The sequence below is a fragment of the Mustela putorius genome, unplaced genomic scaffold (assembly GCF_011764305.1).
Source record: "Mustela putorius furo isolate JIRA1106 unplaced genomic scaffold, ASM1176430v1.1 tig00000450_pilon_pilon_pilon, whole genome shotgun sequence".
Lineage (NCBI taxonomy): Eukaryota > Metazoa > Chordata > Mammalia > Carnivora > Mustelidae > Mustela > Mustela putorius.
The window spans coordinates 26,361,873-26,383,576 of record NW_025421385.1 but is presented as its reverse complement, the minus strand read 5'-3'; the positions used below and the strand labels follow the sequence as shown (position 1 = coordinate 26,383,576).

Genomic DNA, 21,704 nt, shown 5'->3' with positions numbered 1-21,704 from the left:
ACTTAACACCTCTCTGATTTTAATGATCCTGCCCTTTTGGTACTAAATACTCTTCTTTTCACCCTCAGGTTCCAACAGCTTATAATAGTTTTCCTTTTCACAGTTTTTATTCTTCTGTTACACTATTTTTAAAAAGTAATACAGGGTGACTGATTTTTATAAATTTTTGTTTGTTTCATTTAAATTAACCAAGGTAACCAGTCACCACTCGTTGGTGACTGAGTGGGCCAAATGGGCTAACAGATGTACCTGAAGTATGAGTTAGCACGATTGATCTTTGACATGGTGCAAAGATAGGAGATGGGGGCTCAGTCCCCAAATGGACAAGAAGTTAAGGAAATTATTCATAGGTTTAAGAGAGTTCATAGGTTTAAGAGAGCTTTATGTTTCCATTTTGCTTTTAAAAGACAAATGAGGAGCAGCTGGGTGGCTCAGTGGGTTAAAGCCTCTGCTTTCGGCTCGGGCCATCATCCAAGGGTCCTGGGATCGAGCCCCGCATCAGGCTCTCTGCTCAGCAGGGAGCCTGCTTCCCTTCCTCTCTCTCTGCCTGCCTCTCTGCCTACTTGTGATCTCTGCCTGTCAAATAAATAAATAAAATTAAAAAATAAATAAATAAAATGAAAGACAAATGGCAGTGAATATTTTAATATCTTTTCCTTTTCTTTGAGTCAACCAAGTAACTTCACAATAAGCAGTGTGAATATAGTGATGAATGATGGAATTTATAGGAAAATCAACCAATATTGGAAGAGATCTGGAAACTAGGGGTCAAATGACCTCAAAGAGATGAGTTGAGTTGGAGATTACAGGAAGACATCAAGGTGGGAATAATTTGTGAGTGATCAGCATAAAGAAAGTAATTTGTTAAGGGAAATGGATCAGTTTTTTGAAGGAGAGATGATAGACAAGTGTAGATCTTGGTGAATCCAGAAAGGCACAAAGCATAAGGTAGGAAAATAATGGAAAAAAGGGTAGTGAAAAATCCAATAAAGTATCCTGAAGGCCAGATGAAAGAAAAGATTATAAAATATAAGAATAATGAGCAAATTCCCCATACCTAAACTGTATGATACACAGATTAACATCTTTATAATTTTCTTTATCTACAAAGTCTTCTGATACAGTTTATTAAATAAACAGAGTTATTCTGAGATTTGATTTTTAGGGACTACAAAATATAAACCAGAAAAATAGTGAACATTTTAACAGTGACCTATCTACACTAACTGTGTGACATCTGCAACAAAGTAAGTGAATTTCCCAGTATATAAGAGGAGGAGATGGTAAAGGAAATCACAGTGACATAAGGAATCTTAAATGCAGATTAATTATAGAGCATAAATAAATATGCAGAATAATACCAAGCAAAAAAATACTTTAAGCTTTTCCTGTTACTTATTTTTGCTCTTCTGCCTGCCTCCCCTCATTCATGAGAACTTCAGCTCTTCTACCATTAATTATCTTATTACAACTAGGGTGAAAGTGTTTTGGGAATATAATATCCAAGATAAGGAAAAGAGATCGTAACTACTATTTATATAGAACTCTGTAGTTTGCAAAGCATCTTTAAATATTTATCTCATTCAAGACTAGCAGCAACCACAAGAAGTAAGTGGGAGTTATTATCATTTTTAAAAAAGGATTCCTGGATGATGAAAATTACTTATGGATGAGGAAACCCAGAGAGATTAAATGATTTTCATGGATCATTGGAGCTGTAAGCTGAAATCTTGGGCTCTCCATTACTGGGTTTGTGGTTATGAGCAATGTTATCTATCAACTTCAAAACTCAGTTCTTTCAACTCTAAGGGGAAAGGTTTTAAAAATAGTAAATTATAAAATATATCTAAAATTCTGTTCTGTAATCTTGGTTTTCCATTTTATTTTCCAGGCTACCCAACTCGCTTTCCTAAACATATCCTCTAGTTTTGTATTCGTGCCATTCGTGCCATATATTCTAGCATATTTTCCTTCAGTCTATGTAAACCTCATTTATTTTTTTTAAAGATTTATTTATTTATTTGAGAGAGAGCAAGAAAGAGTGAGTGTAGGGGAGGGAGGAGCAGAGGCCGAGGAAGAGAGAGAATCTTAAACAGACTCCCTGTTGAGTGCAGAGACCAACACAGGACTTGAACTCACAACCCTGAGATCATGACCTGAGCTGAAATCAAAAGTCAGACACTAACCAACTGAGCCACCCAGGTGCCCCAAACCTCAATAATTTTTAATAAATTTTACCTAGCTTGTTGTAACCAGACCAACTCCTTTACAAAACCATTCCTGTTCCCAATGACTGTGATTATGTCTTCTCTTGAAAAGGTACAGCACTTTATTTTACACCATTTATCAAATTCTGTATGTTATTAGCCAGCTGTATGTGAGGAAGAGCAATCATTACTATTTGCCATTTGAGTCCAAGGAACTCTTTCTGGAACACATTTTGAAAGTCATTTTACAAATAATTTACAGATAAAAAATAAAGGGATGTGAAAAATAGCTATATTGGAAATTAATGAGAATTTAAATGTAACCAAAAAAACTTTATTTCATATTTTTCCGGTGTGAAGATATATGTATCCAAAATGGGCATTATCCTTTATATGCGAATAATTGCTCATGGATGGCCTGGAACATACTCATCTTACAAATCTTGCTCCAGATTTTAAATATATTTCTAAGAGAGTCCAGCTTTGTTATTACCTCTGGTTCTTATACTTTTTTAAAAAAGATTTTATTTATTTATTCATGAGAGGCAGAGGCAGAGGGAGAAGCAGGCCCCCGAAGGAGCCGAGAACCTGATGCAGGACTTGATCCCAGGACCCCAAGATCATGACCTGAGCCGAAAGCAGACACTCAACCATCTGAGCCACCAGGCATCCTGGTTCTTACACTTTTATCCACAAAATTCAGTGCTTTGAAAAGTTTCATGGCTCATAGTTTTGTCGAAGATAGGATGCTCAATTTCTTCAGTCTGTAATAGTAAAATACCTTCATACTATTGATTAGAATGATCAGTTCAGTGAACCTTTTGATTTCTGTGCTCTTTCCCTCCTTTCAATAATGCCGTCAGCAGTTGCCCACTTATGAACCATAGCAAGTAAATTTCTTAGTACAAACTTGATAAAAGGTGAAAGAATACGTGTCTTTTTCACAAAAATTTCTGGTCAAAAAAATACTGCATGATGACAGCGTCCTCCCTGTAGGATGACTAACTGGATAACAGATTTCATTGTTGTTCATAGAAACCTATTGTCCACTCATCTGTTTTTCAATTAGAGAAAATATATTTAGGATATTATCTGGTATAATGGCTCATAATCTGAGGTTTAGCTTATATGTAGTTTTACCATCATCATTAGCCTGGAGTACTGCTGTCTATTCTTTTTATATTTGTGTTCTTACTTGTCTAACAATTGCAAAATATCTTCTGTCAATTTTCTTCTCTTTGCCATTATGGACAGGAAACGAAAAATTCTGAATTCTCAATGTTGTTTAATAAAAGGTTGAAAAGAAAAAGACTATGGAAATTCTGTCTCCTGAGTTTGGGCAATGCAATAATGAAGCTGAGGGATGATGGAATGTGATGGTTTATTTCACTATTTAGTCACTCCTCTAGATGATTACATTATTAAAATTTTTTTTCAGTGAAAACCTTATGTTCAAAATGGTTATTTCCCAGTTATCAGAAAATTATTTGATTGTATAATTAATAGAATATTGTGGAGGCAGTGCAGAATCAGTTAAGCTGATTTAAGTTTTGTGCCAACAATTTTGGATTCCAGGATTGCATGAGGCAGTTGAGAGATGCTTTAGATAATCTTGATTCCAAATGAACATGTAATGTTACTGATACTAATGTTATGAAAGTAGAAGAAATTGAGCTGTTGAGGGTAGGTATCGCAAATCCTCTTTCCCTTTTTCTCATCATCTGAGTTCTTCTGGTCTCAGTTGCCTGCCTCTCGGTTTGGAGTGTTCATTTCAATAAGGCTTTTTATGAATGAATTAAGTCCTCCTGACCCTCCTGTCTTTTCCCAACATCCACTTTGCCAACAGCATCGCTAGATAAATTTGGGTCTCTTCTGCCTCCCATTGCTTTGCCCACTACTGGGCTGGCAGATATTTCTTGGAGAAAGTTAAAAACCAGTCTGAGTTGATTACAAGGGTACGGTGATACCAAGATCATGGGAGAGAATTGAGAGAATTCAAGTCCTAGCACCGTCTTACAAGTGAGATGGAAAGTTAGTATTAGAACTAAAAAGAAGGGCCAAAGATTCCTGACCCTTGTTTCAGTGTTTTCCATCATAGTGAGTCGAAAAGTCGGAAAGCTGAGGGGAAAATTCTGTTAAATATGAGACAAGAGAAAAAGCTATTAAGGTGTCACATAGGCCTGTATGGGAAATATTCTTTCTCCTCCACCTCAGCTCTATTGCAGTCTAATTGACAGATGAAATTGTAAAATACAATGTACTTGTGATAACATGGTATATGTATATGCTGTGAAAAGATTCCACACTCTAGTTAACTAGTTAACTAACACATTCATCACCTCACATATTTATCTTTCTTTCTTTTCTTTTTGGCAGAAGACTTAAGTTCTACTCTCTAAGGAAGTGTCAGTTATACAATACGATGTTATCAGCTGTAGTTACCATGTTATTTATACCTGAGATCCTCAGACCTTATTCATCTTACAGGTGAAAATTTGTATACTTTTACCAACCCCTTCCCACTTCTTCCTCCCCAAATCCAGGAACCACTTTTCCACTCTCTGCTTCTGTGACTTTGACTTTTTTTTTTTTTTTTTTAGATTCCACACATGTAAAATGATATAATATTTGTCTTTCTACATCTGACTAATTTCTCAGCGTAATGCCTTCAAGATCCATCCATGTAGTCACAAATGGCAGGATTTCCATTTTTATGGCTGAATAATATTCCCTTATGTGTATGTATACCACATTTTCTTTATCCGTTCATTCATCAGTGGACTTTTAGGTCATTCCTAGTCTTGGCTATTGTGAATAATATTTCAGTGAACATGGGGGTGGGGGCAGATATCTCTTTGAGATAGTGATTTTATTTCAGTTGGATATATGCCCAGATCATATGGTATTTCTATTTTTAATTTTTTGAGAAGCCTTCATACTATTTTGTACAGTGGCTGTACCCTTTACAATCCTACCAGCAGTGCACAAGGATTTCCTTTTTTCCACATCTTTGCTGATACTTGCTATCCCTTGTCTTTTTGGTATAGCCATTCTAAGAGGAGTGAGGTGATGTCTCATGGTGGTTTTGATTTGCATTTCCCTGATAATTAGCAATGTTGAGCACCTTTTCAGGTATCTGTTGGCCATTTACATGTCTTTTTTAGAAAAATTAAAATTTTTGTGTTATTTTAACCTCCTTTTCAGTGAAGTTGGAAGTAATTCCCAGGATTATGAAAGAACAAAATATTTCAAGGTATAAAAAAAATAAGATCACTGAGAATAAACGTAGAAACTAGTACGGGTTCAGTAAACCTGAGGATTAAAGTTAGTTGTGCATTTACTTTATTCTAGATTCTACATGCTTAAAGAGTAAGATCCTAACGATATCATAATGAACTTTGCATCTTAACCAGTGGCTTCTGTGGTTAAATATTTACTGTGTGAGAATTAAAGGATAATTTAAAAAAATGGTAACATCTTGACTCTGATACAGATACAAAATGAGCAAATGTTAAAGATTTTATTTAATCCAATGAAATGAGGAAAACAGCTGGAATAACCTGTACAAAGGACAGTCCAAAGAACAGACAGATTTTTAGATCAGGAATATTGAAATCAATATCCAATGAATGAAAAACATGCTTCTTTCAGGATGGGAAATGTCACTGGAACCTGACAGGACAGAATTTGCCTCTGTATGGTCAAGAACAGCTTTGCATTGCTATCAGTTATTGGCGATTTAAAGAGCTGGAAAATTACTCTGTTAAATCAGAATCAGTTAATCCATAAGTGTGAGCTCTAGATCTAGACAATGCAGTTTCCCACTGAAGTACAGCTTTCCCCCTATAAATGTGTTATATTCAATTAAGTTATAAAAATAGACCATCTAAAGAGAACTTCACATTCAGTGTGATAAATAAATAGCACTTTTCCATTTGCAGCTACCATATTTTAAAATATTTATTTTTCTGAAATCTGTACATTTTTAAAGTAAAAAGATTAAGTATTAGCCAAATTTACTGCCTTTCATTATATCTGCCATTCTTTTCAATATTATTTTTTGTTAGGAAAACATCAAAAAATCATTCAGTGACTTTTTCTTTTGTCTCACTAAAGGAATAAACTAAATTCTTCATACAAACTTATCAGCCAAATTCAGAGTATGACCAGAGGAGGTGAAAATTCCTTTGCTCAGATACTCAGGAGCTTGTCTTGGCTTATAGAGTATGCACAAACAAATCTGTTAATGTGCAGAATCTAGCCCTATTCTTAGCACTTACGAGTACTGGAACATGTGTAAACAATCCTGGCTCTGAGGTGGACCTGTCTGCCCTTCTCATGCCTACCTTCAGTTTTTAACCTCCATCCTTGGCTTGATAGCCATTTCTTTTACAACCATGGCCATGTGTTCACGGGGTCACAGCCTTAAAATGTTCAAATAGGGAAAAAACAAGACTCCTTAAGGGATCCGTGACCAGAGAAAAGATCTGCCAGGGATGCCTTAGCAGCTAAACCCCCAAGCTTTTCTTCATGTAAACAGCTGGATAACACGAAGGGCAGCTGCAGCCAGTAAGGAAGGAAAAAAAGAAGTAGCCATGAAGCCAAGAATGCCATCCATGACTTTACCTTAAGCTTTAATTTTCAAGATCAGTCTTATACAGAAAGGACTTGATATCACCATTTAGGGAGGTTATCTAGACATAGTCACAATTTTTCTTCATTCGGTTTTCACCTACCTACCTACGTGGTGAACAATTTAAGAACTGCTGATTCTTGGCAAAAGACAACAAATAGTCACAGAAAGACCAGCTGGGCTAGAGGAGGAGTGGACAGAGGTCATGTACTTCTTATCTGTAGTTTATCATTTTCCTCAGCACTAGCTGATGCTAGAACGGGAGACCAAACTTACTGATCATTAGAAGCCTCTCATTGGTGATTTCAGCAGAATAGTTTTAACTCCAGATTCCTGAATAGCCCTAGAAATGGGGAAGGTTTAGCACAGTCTTCTTTGGCCTCCTGCACACGATTCATCCTGAGGATACATTTTGGGTAGATCGTACTAAGCAACATACTCTAGAACAACAGGCCCTCTATAAATAGGTTTAATGCTACCCATATAAACATTGTCAAAATGGGAAGTTTATACATAGTTCTTACTAATTCAGTAATATAGCGGAAATTCAGTGTTAATTTAGTAATACAACAACTGGAAGGTGTTTAAACCGTCTATCTTCATAGAAACTCAAATACTACCAATATTGACTTGCACCAAAAGTAACTTAGTCATAGTAATATCAACGCTTTCAATAACCCATTTGGCTAAATAATAGCTCACTTGGCTAAAATCTTCTAATCTAGCCCTCTTGTTGCCTCCAGCTTGCAAACAACCAGCATATATCTAGAACTATAATCTAACCTTCTCCTGTGCAGGGCATCAATCATACCAGCAAAATTGATTCTTGACTCTGTACATCTTTCTTTCTTTTGAAATTCCTCATGCCTTCTCTTCCTTCTGTGTTTTAACAGCAAGGTGTGATAAGATATGAGCCAGTAAATTTTATTCTATAGTCTTTGTTTATAAACCTAAGGTGTTTTTTATAATGTATTTAAATTCTTTCACATATTGTTTTGACGTTTATGTCCATTTCTCTAGATAAATTGTTTCACACATCAAGTAGTCATGATGAAACTACTCTTTTAAAATTGCTTGTGCTTTAATAGATTAAAAAAAAGTCAACATATATCTAAAGAGAGAGCTATCACTTTAGAATGACTTGTAAAATAACATAAAAATAGGGCTGGTTTACATTGCAAAAGAAAGAAATCATGTGATGACCAAGAGAAAAAAAAATTTATCAAAGTTGACCCGAAAGCAGTAGTGGAATTGTATTTCTTCCGCCTGTACCAAGGCTTAACCTACAGCCAAAGTCGTCCCTATGTCACTGGTGATGTGAAATGGTCTAGGGAAACGCAGTTAGCCCTGGGGGTTTAAAATTTTCAGCAAGACTGCTAAAATAGATAATTGAACCATTTTCAGGTTGCATATTATAATCTGATTCTCCCATTTAAGCAGACACCTAGTTTTAACCATTTCTAGTTAAATATTGACTGTCTTTCCTTTCCTTTATATTTGATACCAGCAGTAACCTAAAAATACTCTCTACCTAAAAGCCACTGTGACAAATATGGTGGATCAACTGAACTTGGTTCCAACAAGGATACATTTAAATACACAGTTTGGATGGCTACATACTACTACTGTAGGACAGCTTGTGGCGCATGCTTGTGTGTGTGTGTGTGTGTGTGTGTGTGTGTATACACATGTATGAGAGAGAGAGATAGATGACTTGAGCTGGACACTCCTCCTTAGTTGTGTTGGATCATAAAAGCCATGCTGGCAGAATGTCCACTGCCTGTGAGATTGGGTCCAATTTCATAACAAACTGGTTTTTCTTCCAAGACATTGGAAAGCATTGAGTTATCTGTGTTTAAGTACATCTTTCTCCTTGTTTTTTCAACTTTGCCGTTAGACAGAACTGATTACCTGGCTGGAATGTTGTTTGTTACCTACAAGGGAGATAACGTTTTTATCTGAAATACAGATTTAGCTTCTGACCTAGAATTCATTATTATGCTCTTTCTTAAGCTATGGTACAAAGTAGCAGACTCTGAACAAATGATTATTGTTCCGTGGGATCGCCACAAGATCTACCAAGTACTTCTACCCATAGTGGAATGAAATACCAAAATGTCTGGCTTATAATTATACCTGATTGAAGTGCCCTTCCATGAGAAAGGCTCCCTTTGTCCCTGTTTCTTCAGTGATTTCTCTCTCCTTCCGTGTCCTCTTCTCTTAAAACCGCTATGTGTTTCATCCCTGCTTTGCTGGAAACCCAGCACTGCCGTTCGTTACATGCCTGCCCCCCCCACATTTTCCATCTTCCCGTTTTGTTATCATAAGATGATGAAAGGTTTGCAAATAGAACTATTACAATATTTTAGCTGGTTTTCAAGATACTTTGGTGCATTTTTGGCTGGCATTATGATACAGATGACAGGCCATGGCATTTATCAGAGAGACTGTCCCAAAACTAATAAACATAAGATGGTTCGGAAAGCAGTCAGAAGACATTAAGGAACATAAAATATGTAAATACATAAGTCTTACCATTCAGCTCTCTATTTACATACATTCCATTACTGTCTACTGCCAAGTTGTACTTATATTTTTTACTATGTTGGAAATAATTTTCTCCAAAATGCTAAGGGCATTTTTAAATTTTCTTCTTGTTTCCAGTCTTAGTTGTAAGACATCTAAATATCATTGAATGTTCATTACTGTTGATACAATTTTCTGAAAAATTTTTATAATCTTACCCCTAGTGCTCTGAAATATAAATAAAATATTTCTTATGTTGATTTTTTTTTTTTTAATTAATCGGTTGCCCTGGGAAATTGATCTCCTTTTCATTCTGGAAAATTGGATCCTTTAGTATGGATTTTCTTTTTAACATTATTTTTCAGATAATTTTCTCCCTGCACATAGTAGATATTCTTAAGTGCTTTTTTTGTTTTTCCTTTCAATTTATGACAATGATTACATGGGTATTAGAAGCATTTGAATTCACTGATACAAGGTATGTAGACAACTTCCCATCATAGAACCAGATGATGAAAGAGGATAGAACAATAGTTGGTAAGTAAAAAATACCCTCTGAACTCAGTGCATACCCCAGATCAGTTTAGTTAAATGGTCTGAACACTAAAGTTTGGAGGAGACCTAGAGTGTTTATTTGCACTGCCAACAATTTTTTTTTAAGTTTACTTATTTTTTGTAGTAATCTCTACACGCAACTTAGGACTCCAACCTACAACCCCTAGATCAAGAGTCACATGCTCTTCCGACTGAGCCAGCCAGGTGCCCCTACACTACCAGCAGTTTTCGAGTTTAGAATTCACATTAGTTCATTGCCACAACAGACTGACCCTTACTCTGACTAGAACTAGACAATACAGAGCCATCCAGACATCTGCCATTAATTTTGCACCAGAAAGAACTGAATGGCAATTATACTAACTGAATTTTGCTTTTTAAAAAACTATATTGAAAACCTACCCTGAAGATAGCCTAACTAAGCCAGTTTTCTTTCAACCATCTATTCTGTACTTTCCCTTTCTCTGAGGAAGACAGAGTGAGCAGTAGTTACTTTATCCATGCACTCTTTCAGGTGAAATGCAGTTTAAATATTTGAGCTTTTAAAAATGCCATGGCTAATAGATTTTTATAAAAAGCAAAGATCTTGGTTTTATATTTATATTCATAAGGAAGTAATTTTATGTAATAGCCAACAAAACTTGGTCATAGAAATGTTTGCAGGAGTCTTATCTATACTAAATTTATATGCTTTTGAGAATTATTTTAGATGCAAGCAACAGAAGATAGAGACTTGAGTTATTATAGGAAATCAATAAATGTTAATTGGTAATGATTGTAAAGTTAAGAGAAAGTAGCAATTGATGAAGAGCTGTAAATTATCACCTATTTGATGACATGGGTTCTTACACATTGAATCCGTCCTTGGCTGATGAATTCAGAATTGAATAATGGTCTCAGAAGCAGAGAAACTACATCTAAAGCTAAACGCAGTAGTTCTTTGCACTGGTTTACTTCCACAATTAGCAGGGATCAGTGATGGTAAAAGGTGATGGGCTTTTGTGTTCCCACAACTGGAGATTTTAGGGAATCATTTTTCATTCCCAGTAAGGAAATAAAATACATACACACTTTTTTCTTTCTTCCTTTCCTTCCTTCCTCCTTTCTGAGGCATCCGTGATCTGTTGAAACAGTTGAAATTCTTTTTTTTTTTTTTTTAATTTTTTATTTTTTATAAACATATATTTTTATCCCCAGGGGTACAGGTCTGTGAATCACCAGGTTTGAAATTCTTTTTTGAACCACATTCCATAATGGTTGGGATTATGAGTGACCTCCTTGTACGGTTGTCAGTGCTAAGAAGCTGCTCACTACCACTGGGGAAGTTTTCAAAAAGTATTCAGACGTGGGCCTCCATCTTCTAAATTTTAATTTAATTGGTGTGGAGTAGCATCTCGGTATAAGTATTTTTTAAAAGCTTTCAAGATGTTTCTAGAACTGCTGGTCTACAAGTTCACCATCCAGTGACAAACAGTAATAATGGTTGAATTTCAAAATGGAGGTGGAGCTATTGAATTGCTCTTTTTCTAATTACACGAACAACATATAAATTCTTACCTGTTATTTAAAAAAGAAACTCAGGATGCCTGGGTGGCTCAGTCAGTGAAGCGTCAGATTCTTGGTATGGGCACAGGGCATGATGTCAGGGTTGTGAGATCGAGCCCCGTGTCAGGCTTCCCACTGGGCATGGAGCCTACTTAAGATTCTCCTTATCCCTCTCCTTCTGTCCCTCGCCACCACGCATACTCCCTTTCTCTCTCTAAAAATAAAAATAAAGACATAAATAATAAAAAATAAATAAAAAGGAAACTCTACAAAAATTAGAGAGTAAACATGAAAGTCCTCCTTCACGTTATACCTCTCTTCCCCTCAGATGTAACCCCTTTGAGTTTACCGCTTATCCTGCCAGGGGTTTTCCATCATTTGAAAAAATGCGTACTATTACCTAGAAGCATATACAGTTTTTGAAACATAAGTTAGTATTATACTATATGTGTTATCCTGTGGTTTGCCTTTTTTACTTAATTTATTTTGGAGATCTTTTCGTTTGGATACATACAGATCTAAAAAACTGTTCTTTTACTTCATTTCTTTCAATATCTGCAGCGTTTCTTGATATACGTGGGCTCTCATTTCCACACATTTGTAGCTCAGTGGTGAAGAACGTCAGTTCTGGAGCAGATCATCCAATTTTGATCACAAGCATTTATTATTATTGTTAGTATTACTATTGTCATTCGATTTTTCTATTTTTTACTGATACGGGCAACACTATTTCTAATGTAATAGTGTATCTCTACAGGCAGATTTTTGGAGTTGGTGTTGTTGGGTGGGAGAGTATGTACCATATTTTTATTTTTAAAATATATGTACTATATAATACTTATTTTATTTTTAAAATATATGTACTATATAATACTTATTTTATTTTATTTTTAAAATATATGTGCCATATAATATTTTTAAATATACTGTCAAATCGCCCTGGAAAACATGGCATCTCAATTTACATTCACTCCAACCAGTAGAATCTCATTGTAGTATTTATTTCAAGGCCTAAATAAATCATTCACATCATAATATGTCTTCATGGGCTAACTAAAATGTCAGAGTTCTTTATTTTGACTGGCATTTTATTGAGCTAGTTTGATAGCTCTGATTATAACATGTCATCCTGCAGTTCTGACTTACAGACTTAAACATATATGATTAAGGAAAATGGGAAAATTATTTACTAATTTTTAGACAAAAATTTTCCACCTATGGTACAAGAGGAATAGAAATAAAACTGGGCATTGGCATTGAAAACTCTGTACTAGATTAGTCCCAACCTTCATGGCATAGATGGGATCATTCAGTGAGAGACACTCATCTCCTCCTCAGCAGTGAGCCACATCTTGGGAAATAATCTGTTGCAAATCTGTATGTGTGTGTTGCTGTTTTAAATTTAAGACTCTATTTTTTAGACTTACATGTAATAAAATTTACATCTATTGTTAGGTATAATTTTTCATATAATGAAAATTCAAGGAAAGGGTGCCTGGATGGCCAGTGGGTTAAAGCCTCTGCCTTAGGCTCAAGGTCATGATCCCGCATTGGGCTCTCTGCTCAGCAGGAAGCCTGCTGCCCCCTCTCTCTGCTTGCCTCTCTGCCTACTGTCCAAAAAAAAAAAAAAAAAAAAAAAAAAATCTTTAAAGAAAATGCAGGGGAAATTATTTTCAATTAAAATTTCCTTCTTTGTAAACTCAAGTTTTAGTTGTTTCATCAACACAAAGGAGATGTTATAGTACCTACTATATAGGGTTTGGTGGGGAAAAGTAAATTATATAACACATTAGAAACCTTCTATACAGTGTCTGGAACATAGTAAGCTTTTAATAAATTAAACTTCTTATTATTTCTTTTTTTTGTGAGATTTTATTTATTTGTCAGAGAGAGAGAGAGGGAGAGAGAGTGAACACAGGCAGACGCAGAGGGAGAAGCAGACTCCCTGCCGAGCAAGGAGCCCGATGTGGGACTCGATCCCAGGACGCTGGGATCATGACCTGAGCAGAAGGCAGCTGCTCAACCAACTGAGCCACCCAGGCATCCCAACTTCTTATTATTTCTATTATTATTTTAATTCTGCTAACAATATGTTCAGCCCTACTCTATAACTCATTTTATTTTTCACATGAGTTAAGGTAATTTAGGGGGATACTGGCTTCATACAGATACACATACTTTTTTTTGGTGTTAAATATGTATTTGTTCCATAAGAAACTTTTTTTAAAAAATATTTTATATATTTATTTGACAGAGAGAGACGCAGCACAAGAGGGAACACAAGCATAGGAAGTCAGAGAGGGAGAAGCAGGCTTCCCACTGAGCAGGGAACCCTGGCCAGACTCAGTCCCAGGACCCTGGGATCATGACCTGAGCCAAAGGCAGACACTTAATGACTAAGCCCTCCAGGAGCCCCAACTTTTTAAGTCATAAATCACCACTAGCCAGTATTTTTAAAAACTCAATGTTTTTACCACCGTACTTAAGAAAAATATATAAAAATTAATCTTACTAAAATGTTTATTGCTGAGTTGGCTTACAGTTTCAAGAGATGATATAAGAAGAATGAGATACAAGGAACAGATTCATGTAAAGAATAGGTTGCTTTGATAGAGATCTGAAAATGTGTGCATTATTGAAAGGCTTTTCCAACTCTGGATTTGTCCAAGTTTTCTAACTCTCCTCTTGGTATGTGGGGGCAGATCCTGTGAAGTGAATAAACTATACCCAGGTGTAAATTTAGAATGTATGGACACTATCAAAAGGAAATGGGGCCTTCTGGAAGAATCTGTGACCCTCAGGAGGTACGGGGTGGGCAAATTGCTTCCATCAAAAGCTTCTCTGGATCTGTTCCTTTTCTTTAGCTCTCTTAGGTTCTTTGATAGCATTTCTGCCATCCACCTCCTCCCACTCCCACACTGGCATCTCACACTCCCAGGTGGCTGGGTTGATTGGCAGACAATTGAATTAGATAACAAGTGTCAGTCATATTAAAATCCAAAACTACACTGGAGGGCCTGGGTGGCTCCGTCGGTTAAGCATCCGATTCCTGGTTTTGGCTCAGGTCATGATCCGAGGGTCATAAGATCGGGCCCCCTTGGGGCTCTGCATTCATCAGGGAGTCTGCTTAAGGATTCTCTCCTCCTTCCGCGGTCCCACTCGCCCTCTCTCACACCCTCGCTCTAAAATAAATAAATCTTTAAAAATAAAATGAAAAAACTGTAGTCATGAATGTCGTTAGTATCATTTCCGGATTTTAGTTGGACTGTATGAAGATTGATAAACAATCTCTTCCAAGAGTCAGTTATTCTTTCTCCAAATTGGTTTCCGGAATTCTTTCCAATCTGTGACTTTTCTGTCCTCCCGCTTGGAAACTTTATGGATTGTTTTTCACATCTTTCTTTTCCCTGGATTTATATGTCCTCTTTTCCATTTTCTCTCCTCGATACTACTGGACTCACTGTTGTCTCAGTATTTGTTTGTTCTTGAGACGCTTCCAGATCTCTGTATCTTTGTCCTTAATGCCCCTTCAAGCCCCCCAGAATGTAGATTTAATTTTCCATATAAATGCTTACAAAGTTAACACTTCCAAATACTTAGAAGTGCCTATCTTCTGCTATTCCCATTACACTTTTAGATAGGGAAAGCTGGCTCTCCATGAAGTATCATCCCTCTCCCCAAGTTATTATCACTTTTGAGATCCAGGCAGAACATACAATTGATTAATTATTTCATCTAAATCATTGAGGTATCATTTAAAAAATTAACATCCGTATTCTAACCTAGTGGTTTTCAATTGAGCTCAGTTCTAATCCTTGTTACTATTATCATTTGAAAACATAAATTAGTTGTTCTGCAGCTTGGACCTCAAAAATGAGAATTTTTCAAAGGGTCATAGCAGATCTGAATTCTGATTTCAGGATGAGAATTTTCATTTTTGTTTTGGAATCCTCAGAACTTTGCATATGTTTGATTAACTTATTAAGTAATGTCATTGTTTGGGCTTAGTTTGTTAAGACCTCCCCTAATTACTTATTTCATAACATAATTATATAGTTCTCAAGCCCTAAATATTTGCTTTTATTTATTTTGCTATTTTGGATGCTTCTATCCTACTATATCTATTGTTGGCATTGTTTCATTTAAAAATGTTCATCTTATTTTGATAATTTTTTAAAAAATAGGCTCCATTTTTATTGTTATTTTCCATCTTCAAAAGCATCTTAAATAAGAAGTAATATCTGTAGAATGTGCTAACTCATTAGAATTAAAGTATTTATAATTTTACAAAGAACTTATTAAGTTCTGAGACTAATCTAAACATTTTTATTTTACTTTATGTTCAATAGGTAAAATATCCTTTGTGCTATTGGTTCATCGTTTTATAAAATACTATGTATGATTTTACTTTTTATTGTTGGGTATAGGAATGTATAATGAAGTATGATTATGGTTTTTTTCATGTGTAGTCTTTTGCTTGTGAGTCTGGGTCCTTATATTTCTTAAGCATGTAACTATACAAGGGCACACATGCCATTTTTATGCTCACATCAGATGTTAAGATTCATTCAAATTAACAAAAGCCAGCTGATTGGGAGAGGTGTGGACACTGAAACAAGTACCACGTAGATCTTGTACGGGGTGTGTGGTGTGGTATCATTTGTTGGCTGAAAGGTAGCTGAACATTTCCATTTTGGTATCAGTCCTTGGAGAAGGACAGGGCTTCATAATGGGGTGTGATCTGCACTCTTAGTAAGTGTGATTGACGCTGAATGATTAAATAGAAGAGGGGAATAAATACCACTCCTCTGCTTTTAAGACTGAGCACATATCCACTGAATGCAAATCTTTTCAGTGTGGAAGACAGTCTGGCCTCATGATAACACATATCTGAGAAGCTAGGAAAGTGAATGAATGGAGTAGATCAAGATGCAAGGAAACAAAACATTATACAGTATCCTTTAAAATGATGTTTTAAACCCAAATGTAATGGTAAATGCACATACAGAATACGATGGAAGGCCCCATTTGTAAAAGTGGAATCCTGACATGAGGCCCTTGGTAAATTGAGTAGGCAGAACGGATCCCTGCATTGGGTAACGCTGCACACACCACAGTGATGGATGAAATTGATGTGTCCGCAGGAGAGCCTGTTCTATTACTGAAGGCTTTAACCTATTTTCTCCTCTTCAACAATGAGCTCCTGAGTGGATGTTATCCTTAAGGAAGTGAATTAAATTCAAAAGGAGACATTTTGTAGATGTGCAAATTTAATTTAAGAATTCACTTAATCCATGGTAGAGGAAAACTGTGTGGGAAAACATTATTGAGAAGTAATATGGTTATATTTTTCAAAGATGCCATTTTTGAGGGTGTTATTTGGGGGACCCGAATTTCAACCCTTCATTGGTAATTTTTATTCTTGAATTTTGCACGATCTCTTAGAACACATGGCTGAAACAGTGTTGAATCTGGATTGTAATATTATTTTATTAAGGTATATAATTGTATAATAAATAATCAGAAAAAGTGGATTTTCAGTTCTTCCCTTAAATTTTAAAAAATATGATGCATTCCTTTTCCTTGGAATAAATATTTGTTAATCATTACAAAGAACAAAAGCCCATGTTGTGAATCTGTTATTCTAATATCTGTAAGGTAATATTGGTAACTGAAGAAATAGGCCATAGGTACCCTAATTTCTGCCTGGTAAAAACTAAACAAAACACATAACAACAAAATACTCTTCATACGTTGACCCAGAAAACAGAATACTAATTGTCCTACATATACTGCTCGGTTGGTTAGTAGTTTAGTCATTTGTCTTTGAAATATATGGTAGTATATGTTGTTAAACTTGCTGTTCTCTCCCTCTCTCTCACACATACATACATAATTACAATTAATTTTTGTTATTATTTTGTCTGTGCTTCGTATTAAGAATTACAGATTCTTAATACGAAGAATTATTTTAAATGTATTTGGAAATAAATTTAAAACAGAAAACTCTTAAAAAATTTCATTTGGAGACAAAACAAGCACATTCTATAGTCAACAAGTAGATTAAAAACCTTTGTAAGTATACAATATTATTTTCTCCGCTTGTTTTGAATGTAAAATTTTCAAAGAAAATCTAACTAAATTTGAGCAAATATATCTCCCAATTAATTTACTTGTTCAGCTTTTAGAAACAAAGTCAGATTTTCAGACATCTCACACAAAGCCATGCCCCCAGTCTGCATTGAAATACTAATTAAGGGTAGATTTAGGTTTATTTCAATTGAAAAGAAGTTACCTGAAAGGAAAACTAATTTCTTACAGAGGGAAAAGAAAATAAATTCTTCCCAGAATTTAGCTTTTATAGCTTCCTCTGATTCAAATTACTTGGTAATTTTCCAGATATCACTTACCATAGACATCTGACTTCTTATATATCAAATTTCCCTTGATAAAATTCTTTCAGTTCATCTGGTTTCCACAGTCAACATAGTTAACACGCAAAGAACTGTTAAAAAAATGAAATTTAATTTGGTCTATAATTTTCTCAATTGCGGAGTGCATTCCCAGTGTGTATTTCTATGTCACAACAGCTTTGTTTTTTTAAAGGGCTTCTTTTTAAAGCGAGCTGGTGGTTTTTTGTTGAACATTGGCTGCCCTCTAGTGGACTACACTGTTCTCTTAAAAGAACCTGTCAAGTCTTTAAAAAAAGTCATTTCTCTACGGAAGTGACTAGTGTTTCATGTTTTAGTACTCGTTTTTCATGGACTGTTGCGTTTAGCACAAATAGCTTTGTAACTTCGTGAGAGCATTTTGGTGAGATGGTCTTGGAAGCACACAGCATTTCAGGGACGCCTGGGTGGCTCATTGGGTTAAGCGTCTGCCTTCAGCTTGGGTCATGGTCCCAGAGTCCTGGGATGGGTCCCACACTGGGCTCCTTGCTCGGTGGGAAGCCTGCTTCTCCCTCTGCCTGCTGCTCCCCCTGCTTGTGCAGTGTCTCTCTCTCTCTCTCTGTCTTTCTGATAAATAAATAAAATCCTTTTTAAAAACAGCATTACATACTTAAATAGCATTACATACTTATTAAGAAGGCACATTAAAACGGGCTGACCTCATCGACAGTTTTGTTTTTTTTTTAATCTGTAACACATTTTATGACACTTGCTCCCCGCTGCTGAGACGTTTCCGCTGTTCTTGTTGCAGATGCTACAACTGTGGTGGCCTTGATCATCATGCTAAGGAATGTAGTCTACCTCCTCAGCCAAAGAAGTGCCATTACTGTCAGAGCATCGCACACATGGTGGCCAACTGCCCACACAAGACTGTGGCGCAGCCGCCCGCCAGTTCTCAGGGAAGACAGGAAGCAGAAGCACAGCCATGCACTTCGACTTTTCCTCGAGAGCTGGGGGGAGGGCACGGCTGCACGTCCCCGCCGTTTCCTCAGGAGGCCAGGTTCGAGATCTCAGAATGGCCAGGCAGGTCCTCTCAAGAAGCTTCCTCGGCGAAGTCCTCTGCAGCGCCGGAAGAACCAAGCAAAAAGGGGCCTTCTGTTCAAAAAAGGAAAAAGACATAGTGCTTCTTCCTAAGTGTATCATTTTCTTTCCCCGGTTGGGAAGTCTACCTCATGCAAGTACAGGGGAGCAGTATTTCACAGCAGCAGCTGACTTGGGATTTTTAACTACTGTTGAGGAACTGTGAATTTTTTTAAACAGACAAATCACTCTAAGCAAATTACATTTGAGCAGGGTGTCATGTTTTATGTTATTCAGAGAATGAAATACTATGTATATCTGTATGTGCATGTATGAGAGGGAGAGAGCCTGAGTGTGTGTGTGTGTGTGTGTGTGTGTGTGTGTAGGAGGCATCGATACAGGAATGTGGACACGTATATAAAGCAGATTTGTCTTTATGTATGTGCGTCTCTAGATAGAAGCACACACCCTCCCTCACGGAATTGGACAGCCCCGAGAATCGAAAACCCGTAGGAAGCATTTTAGATGGTTTCAAAGCTAACCCCTGGAGGTTTTTTTTTTTCTTGAAATACCACTCCCTTTATATTACATTAAAATAAAAACATGACTGTTACCTTTTGTGTGAACCAAAGGCTACTTCAGATCTCAGAGCTGCCAATCATATGGTACTAAAGGTTTTACGTCATCAGTTTTCCCAAGTTTGGGATTGTCTCTTTTTCTTGTTATCTATAGAGAATTTTCTCCCTACCCGCACCCCCTTTGAAGGCAGTACCTTAACTCCACATGCCTCTGACTGCCATAAGCTTTTTGGAATCTGGGATACAGAGCTCCAGAAAAGACAATGAATGTGTAATTTCCGTGCCGATATTTCCATGTTTTTAATTCAAGCATTTTGATTGTGAGTTAGACGCCTATTCAGAAAAATGAAGGGGGAGGGCAATGTAGTAACGTAGTGACTTGATTGTTTTCAGTGGTATTTTGATGCCAGCTCATTATAATCTTTTATGTGTTGTGAAGTTTTGAAGGGGTTGTGGCAACAGCAGCTTCCCTTGACGAAGTCAGTCCAAACCACCACTTCGAGCAGGGGTCTCCTTGTTTACTACTGAAGACTTTGGAGGAAAGCTCCAGTCATTGGTGTAATTTTTTTTTTTTTGTGGCTGTTTTTTATTACCCCCCCTCCCCCAAGAGAGTTATCTGACTTGTTTCTAAAACAAAACAGCACAGGTGAGAATAAAATACCGGGGTTGAGAATGAACATTTAAGTGGGTGTTCATAATTGCCCAATACGTTTGCCCTGGGAAGGATATTGAAAAGTGCAGCATTTGGTGGCAGGCAGCTGGAGTGATGGGCCTGGGGCCGAGGGGCTGGGCCTCTCCCACCAGAAGCGACAAGAATTTCGTACATTAAAATGAATTTGACAGAGGTTCCCTTCATTACTCATGCTGAAGTAACCGAAACGGTGCATTCAGGGTGGACATTCAGTAATGGAGATAGAGACGCTTCTCAGGTTGGTCCTCAATTATGTGAGTCAGCTGGCCTGGGACCAGTCCTCATATTGGTCCCTTTAGGTTTCAGTCATTTAAAAAAATTAAAAAAATGTTGGTGTCCTCCTGGTTCTAGATGTTATGGGTAAATTTCTGAAACATCTCCAAGAAGGTACCGATTAGTTATAATGCTTAACATTGGCAATAGACAACATTGTGTGTGAGCCTGTTGGTGTAAGCTCAGATAATCAGAAGAAGACAAGAGCATGAGTCAAATGAGATCCATTCTGCCGAGCAGCTTCTGCTCCTTCCCCAACTTGTCCTGCCCTGAGGGTCTTAGGCAGTTCCTGCGGTTTGAGCAAGGCCCCATCAAGAGCAAATGCCTCCGGCTGGGCCGCCAGCCCTTTACCTATCAGCTTGAATTCTGGGACAGTGTTTGTGAGACTCTCCACGGTGTATTCTGGAATATCCACGTGCTGTGATGCAAAGCTTACCTTTGACGATATTGAATGTGATAAATAGCTATAGAGAAGTACTTCCTTGCCTTATGTGAGGATTGTAAGCTTATTTAAATTATGTAGACAAATCAAAGTGGCATTGCTTAATTTTTAGCAGGCAAAATAAGCAGGTTTAATGGTAAAAATGCAAAACATAATAAGTCACTTTGAAAATTCAAACCAAAGTTCCTTGACCTTATAGACATAGGAAGTTATGGACTTGAGAATTGGACATTCCCTGTTTACATATAAAAAGTTCAGAGCTAAGATCTTGGTTAAAAAAAGAAAGAAAGAAAAGCATTTTATAACTGGACCTTATGGGTGCAATTTAAAATCATTTTAAGCATCTTACCAGACTGAACCAAGAGCACATACCAAACCTATCTTATTATTAAAAGCTGGGGTTTATTTTTTATATAAAAATACTATCACTATTACATAACATACTCAGGACAAAGAACTTTGCTCAGGGAACATACCATATAATGTTGTTGTTTCTTTTCAGAATAGTCTACAGTCCTGCTTACTCAAAACAAACCAAATAACTTAGACCTTTGTATAAGTATTATGAACTGATGTTAGTCATAACTACCTCTGAGTTTGATCACAGTTTCCAAATATCAGATATCTGTTTTCCTATTTTTATTTCCTGTGAAAAGTATGCTAAAGCAAAATTCCCAAGCTTCTTGCATATGTGAATATCACTGATGTGAGCACATGTCCATTTACATGGGTGAAATATTCTGTTTACAGCAAAAGGCTACCTCATAGTTGATGCATAGCTCACC

The 21,704-nt window shown here is 36.6% G+C and overlaps 1 protein-coding gene across 4 annotated transcripts in view; it reads left to right on the top strand.

Annotated features, from left to right (window-relative positions):
• Window positions 1-19,194, top strand: part of LIN28B (lin-28 homolog B) — a 138,354-nt gene extending 119,160 nt beyond the window's left edge. For all 4 annotated transcript variants that reach the window (XM_045080262.1, XM_045080264.1, XM_004753422.3 and 1 more), the window contains one exon: window positions 18,667-19,194. In XM_045080262.1, the coding sequence (XP_044936197.1) occupies window positions 18,667-19,036 (370 nt within the window). In that variant the 3' untranslated portion in view covers window positions 19,037-19,194. The remainder of the gene's footprint in view (window positions 1-18,666) is intronic.
• The last annotated feature ends 2,510 nt before the right edge of the window (window positions 19,195-21,704 follow it).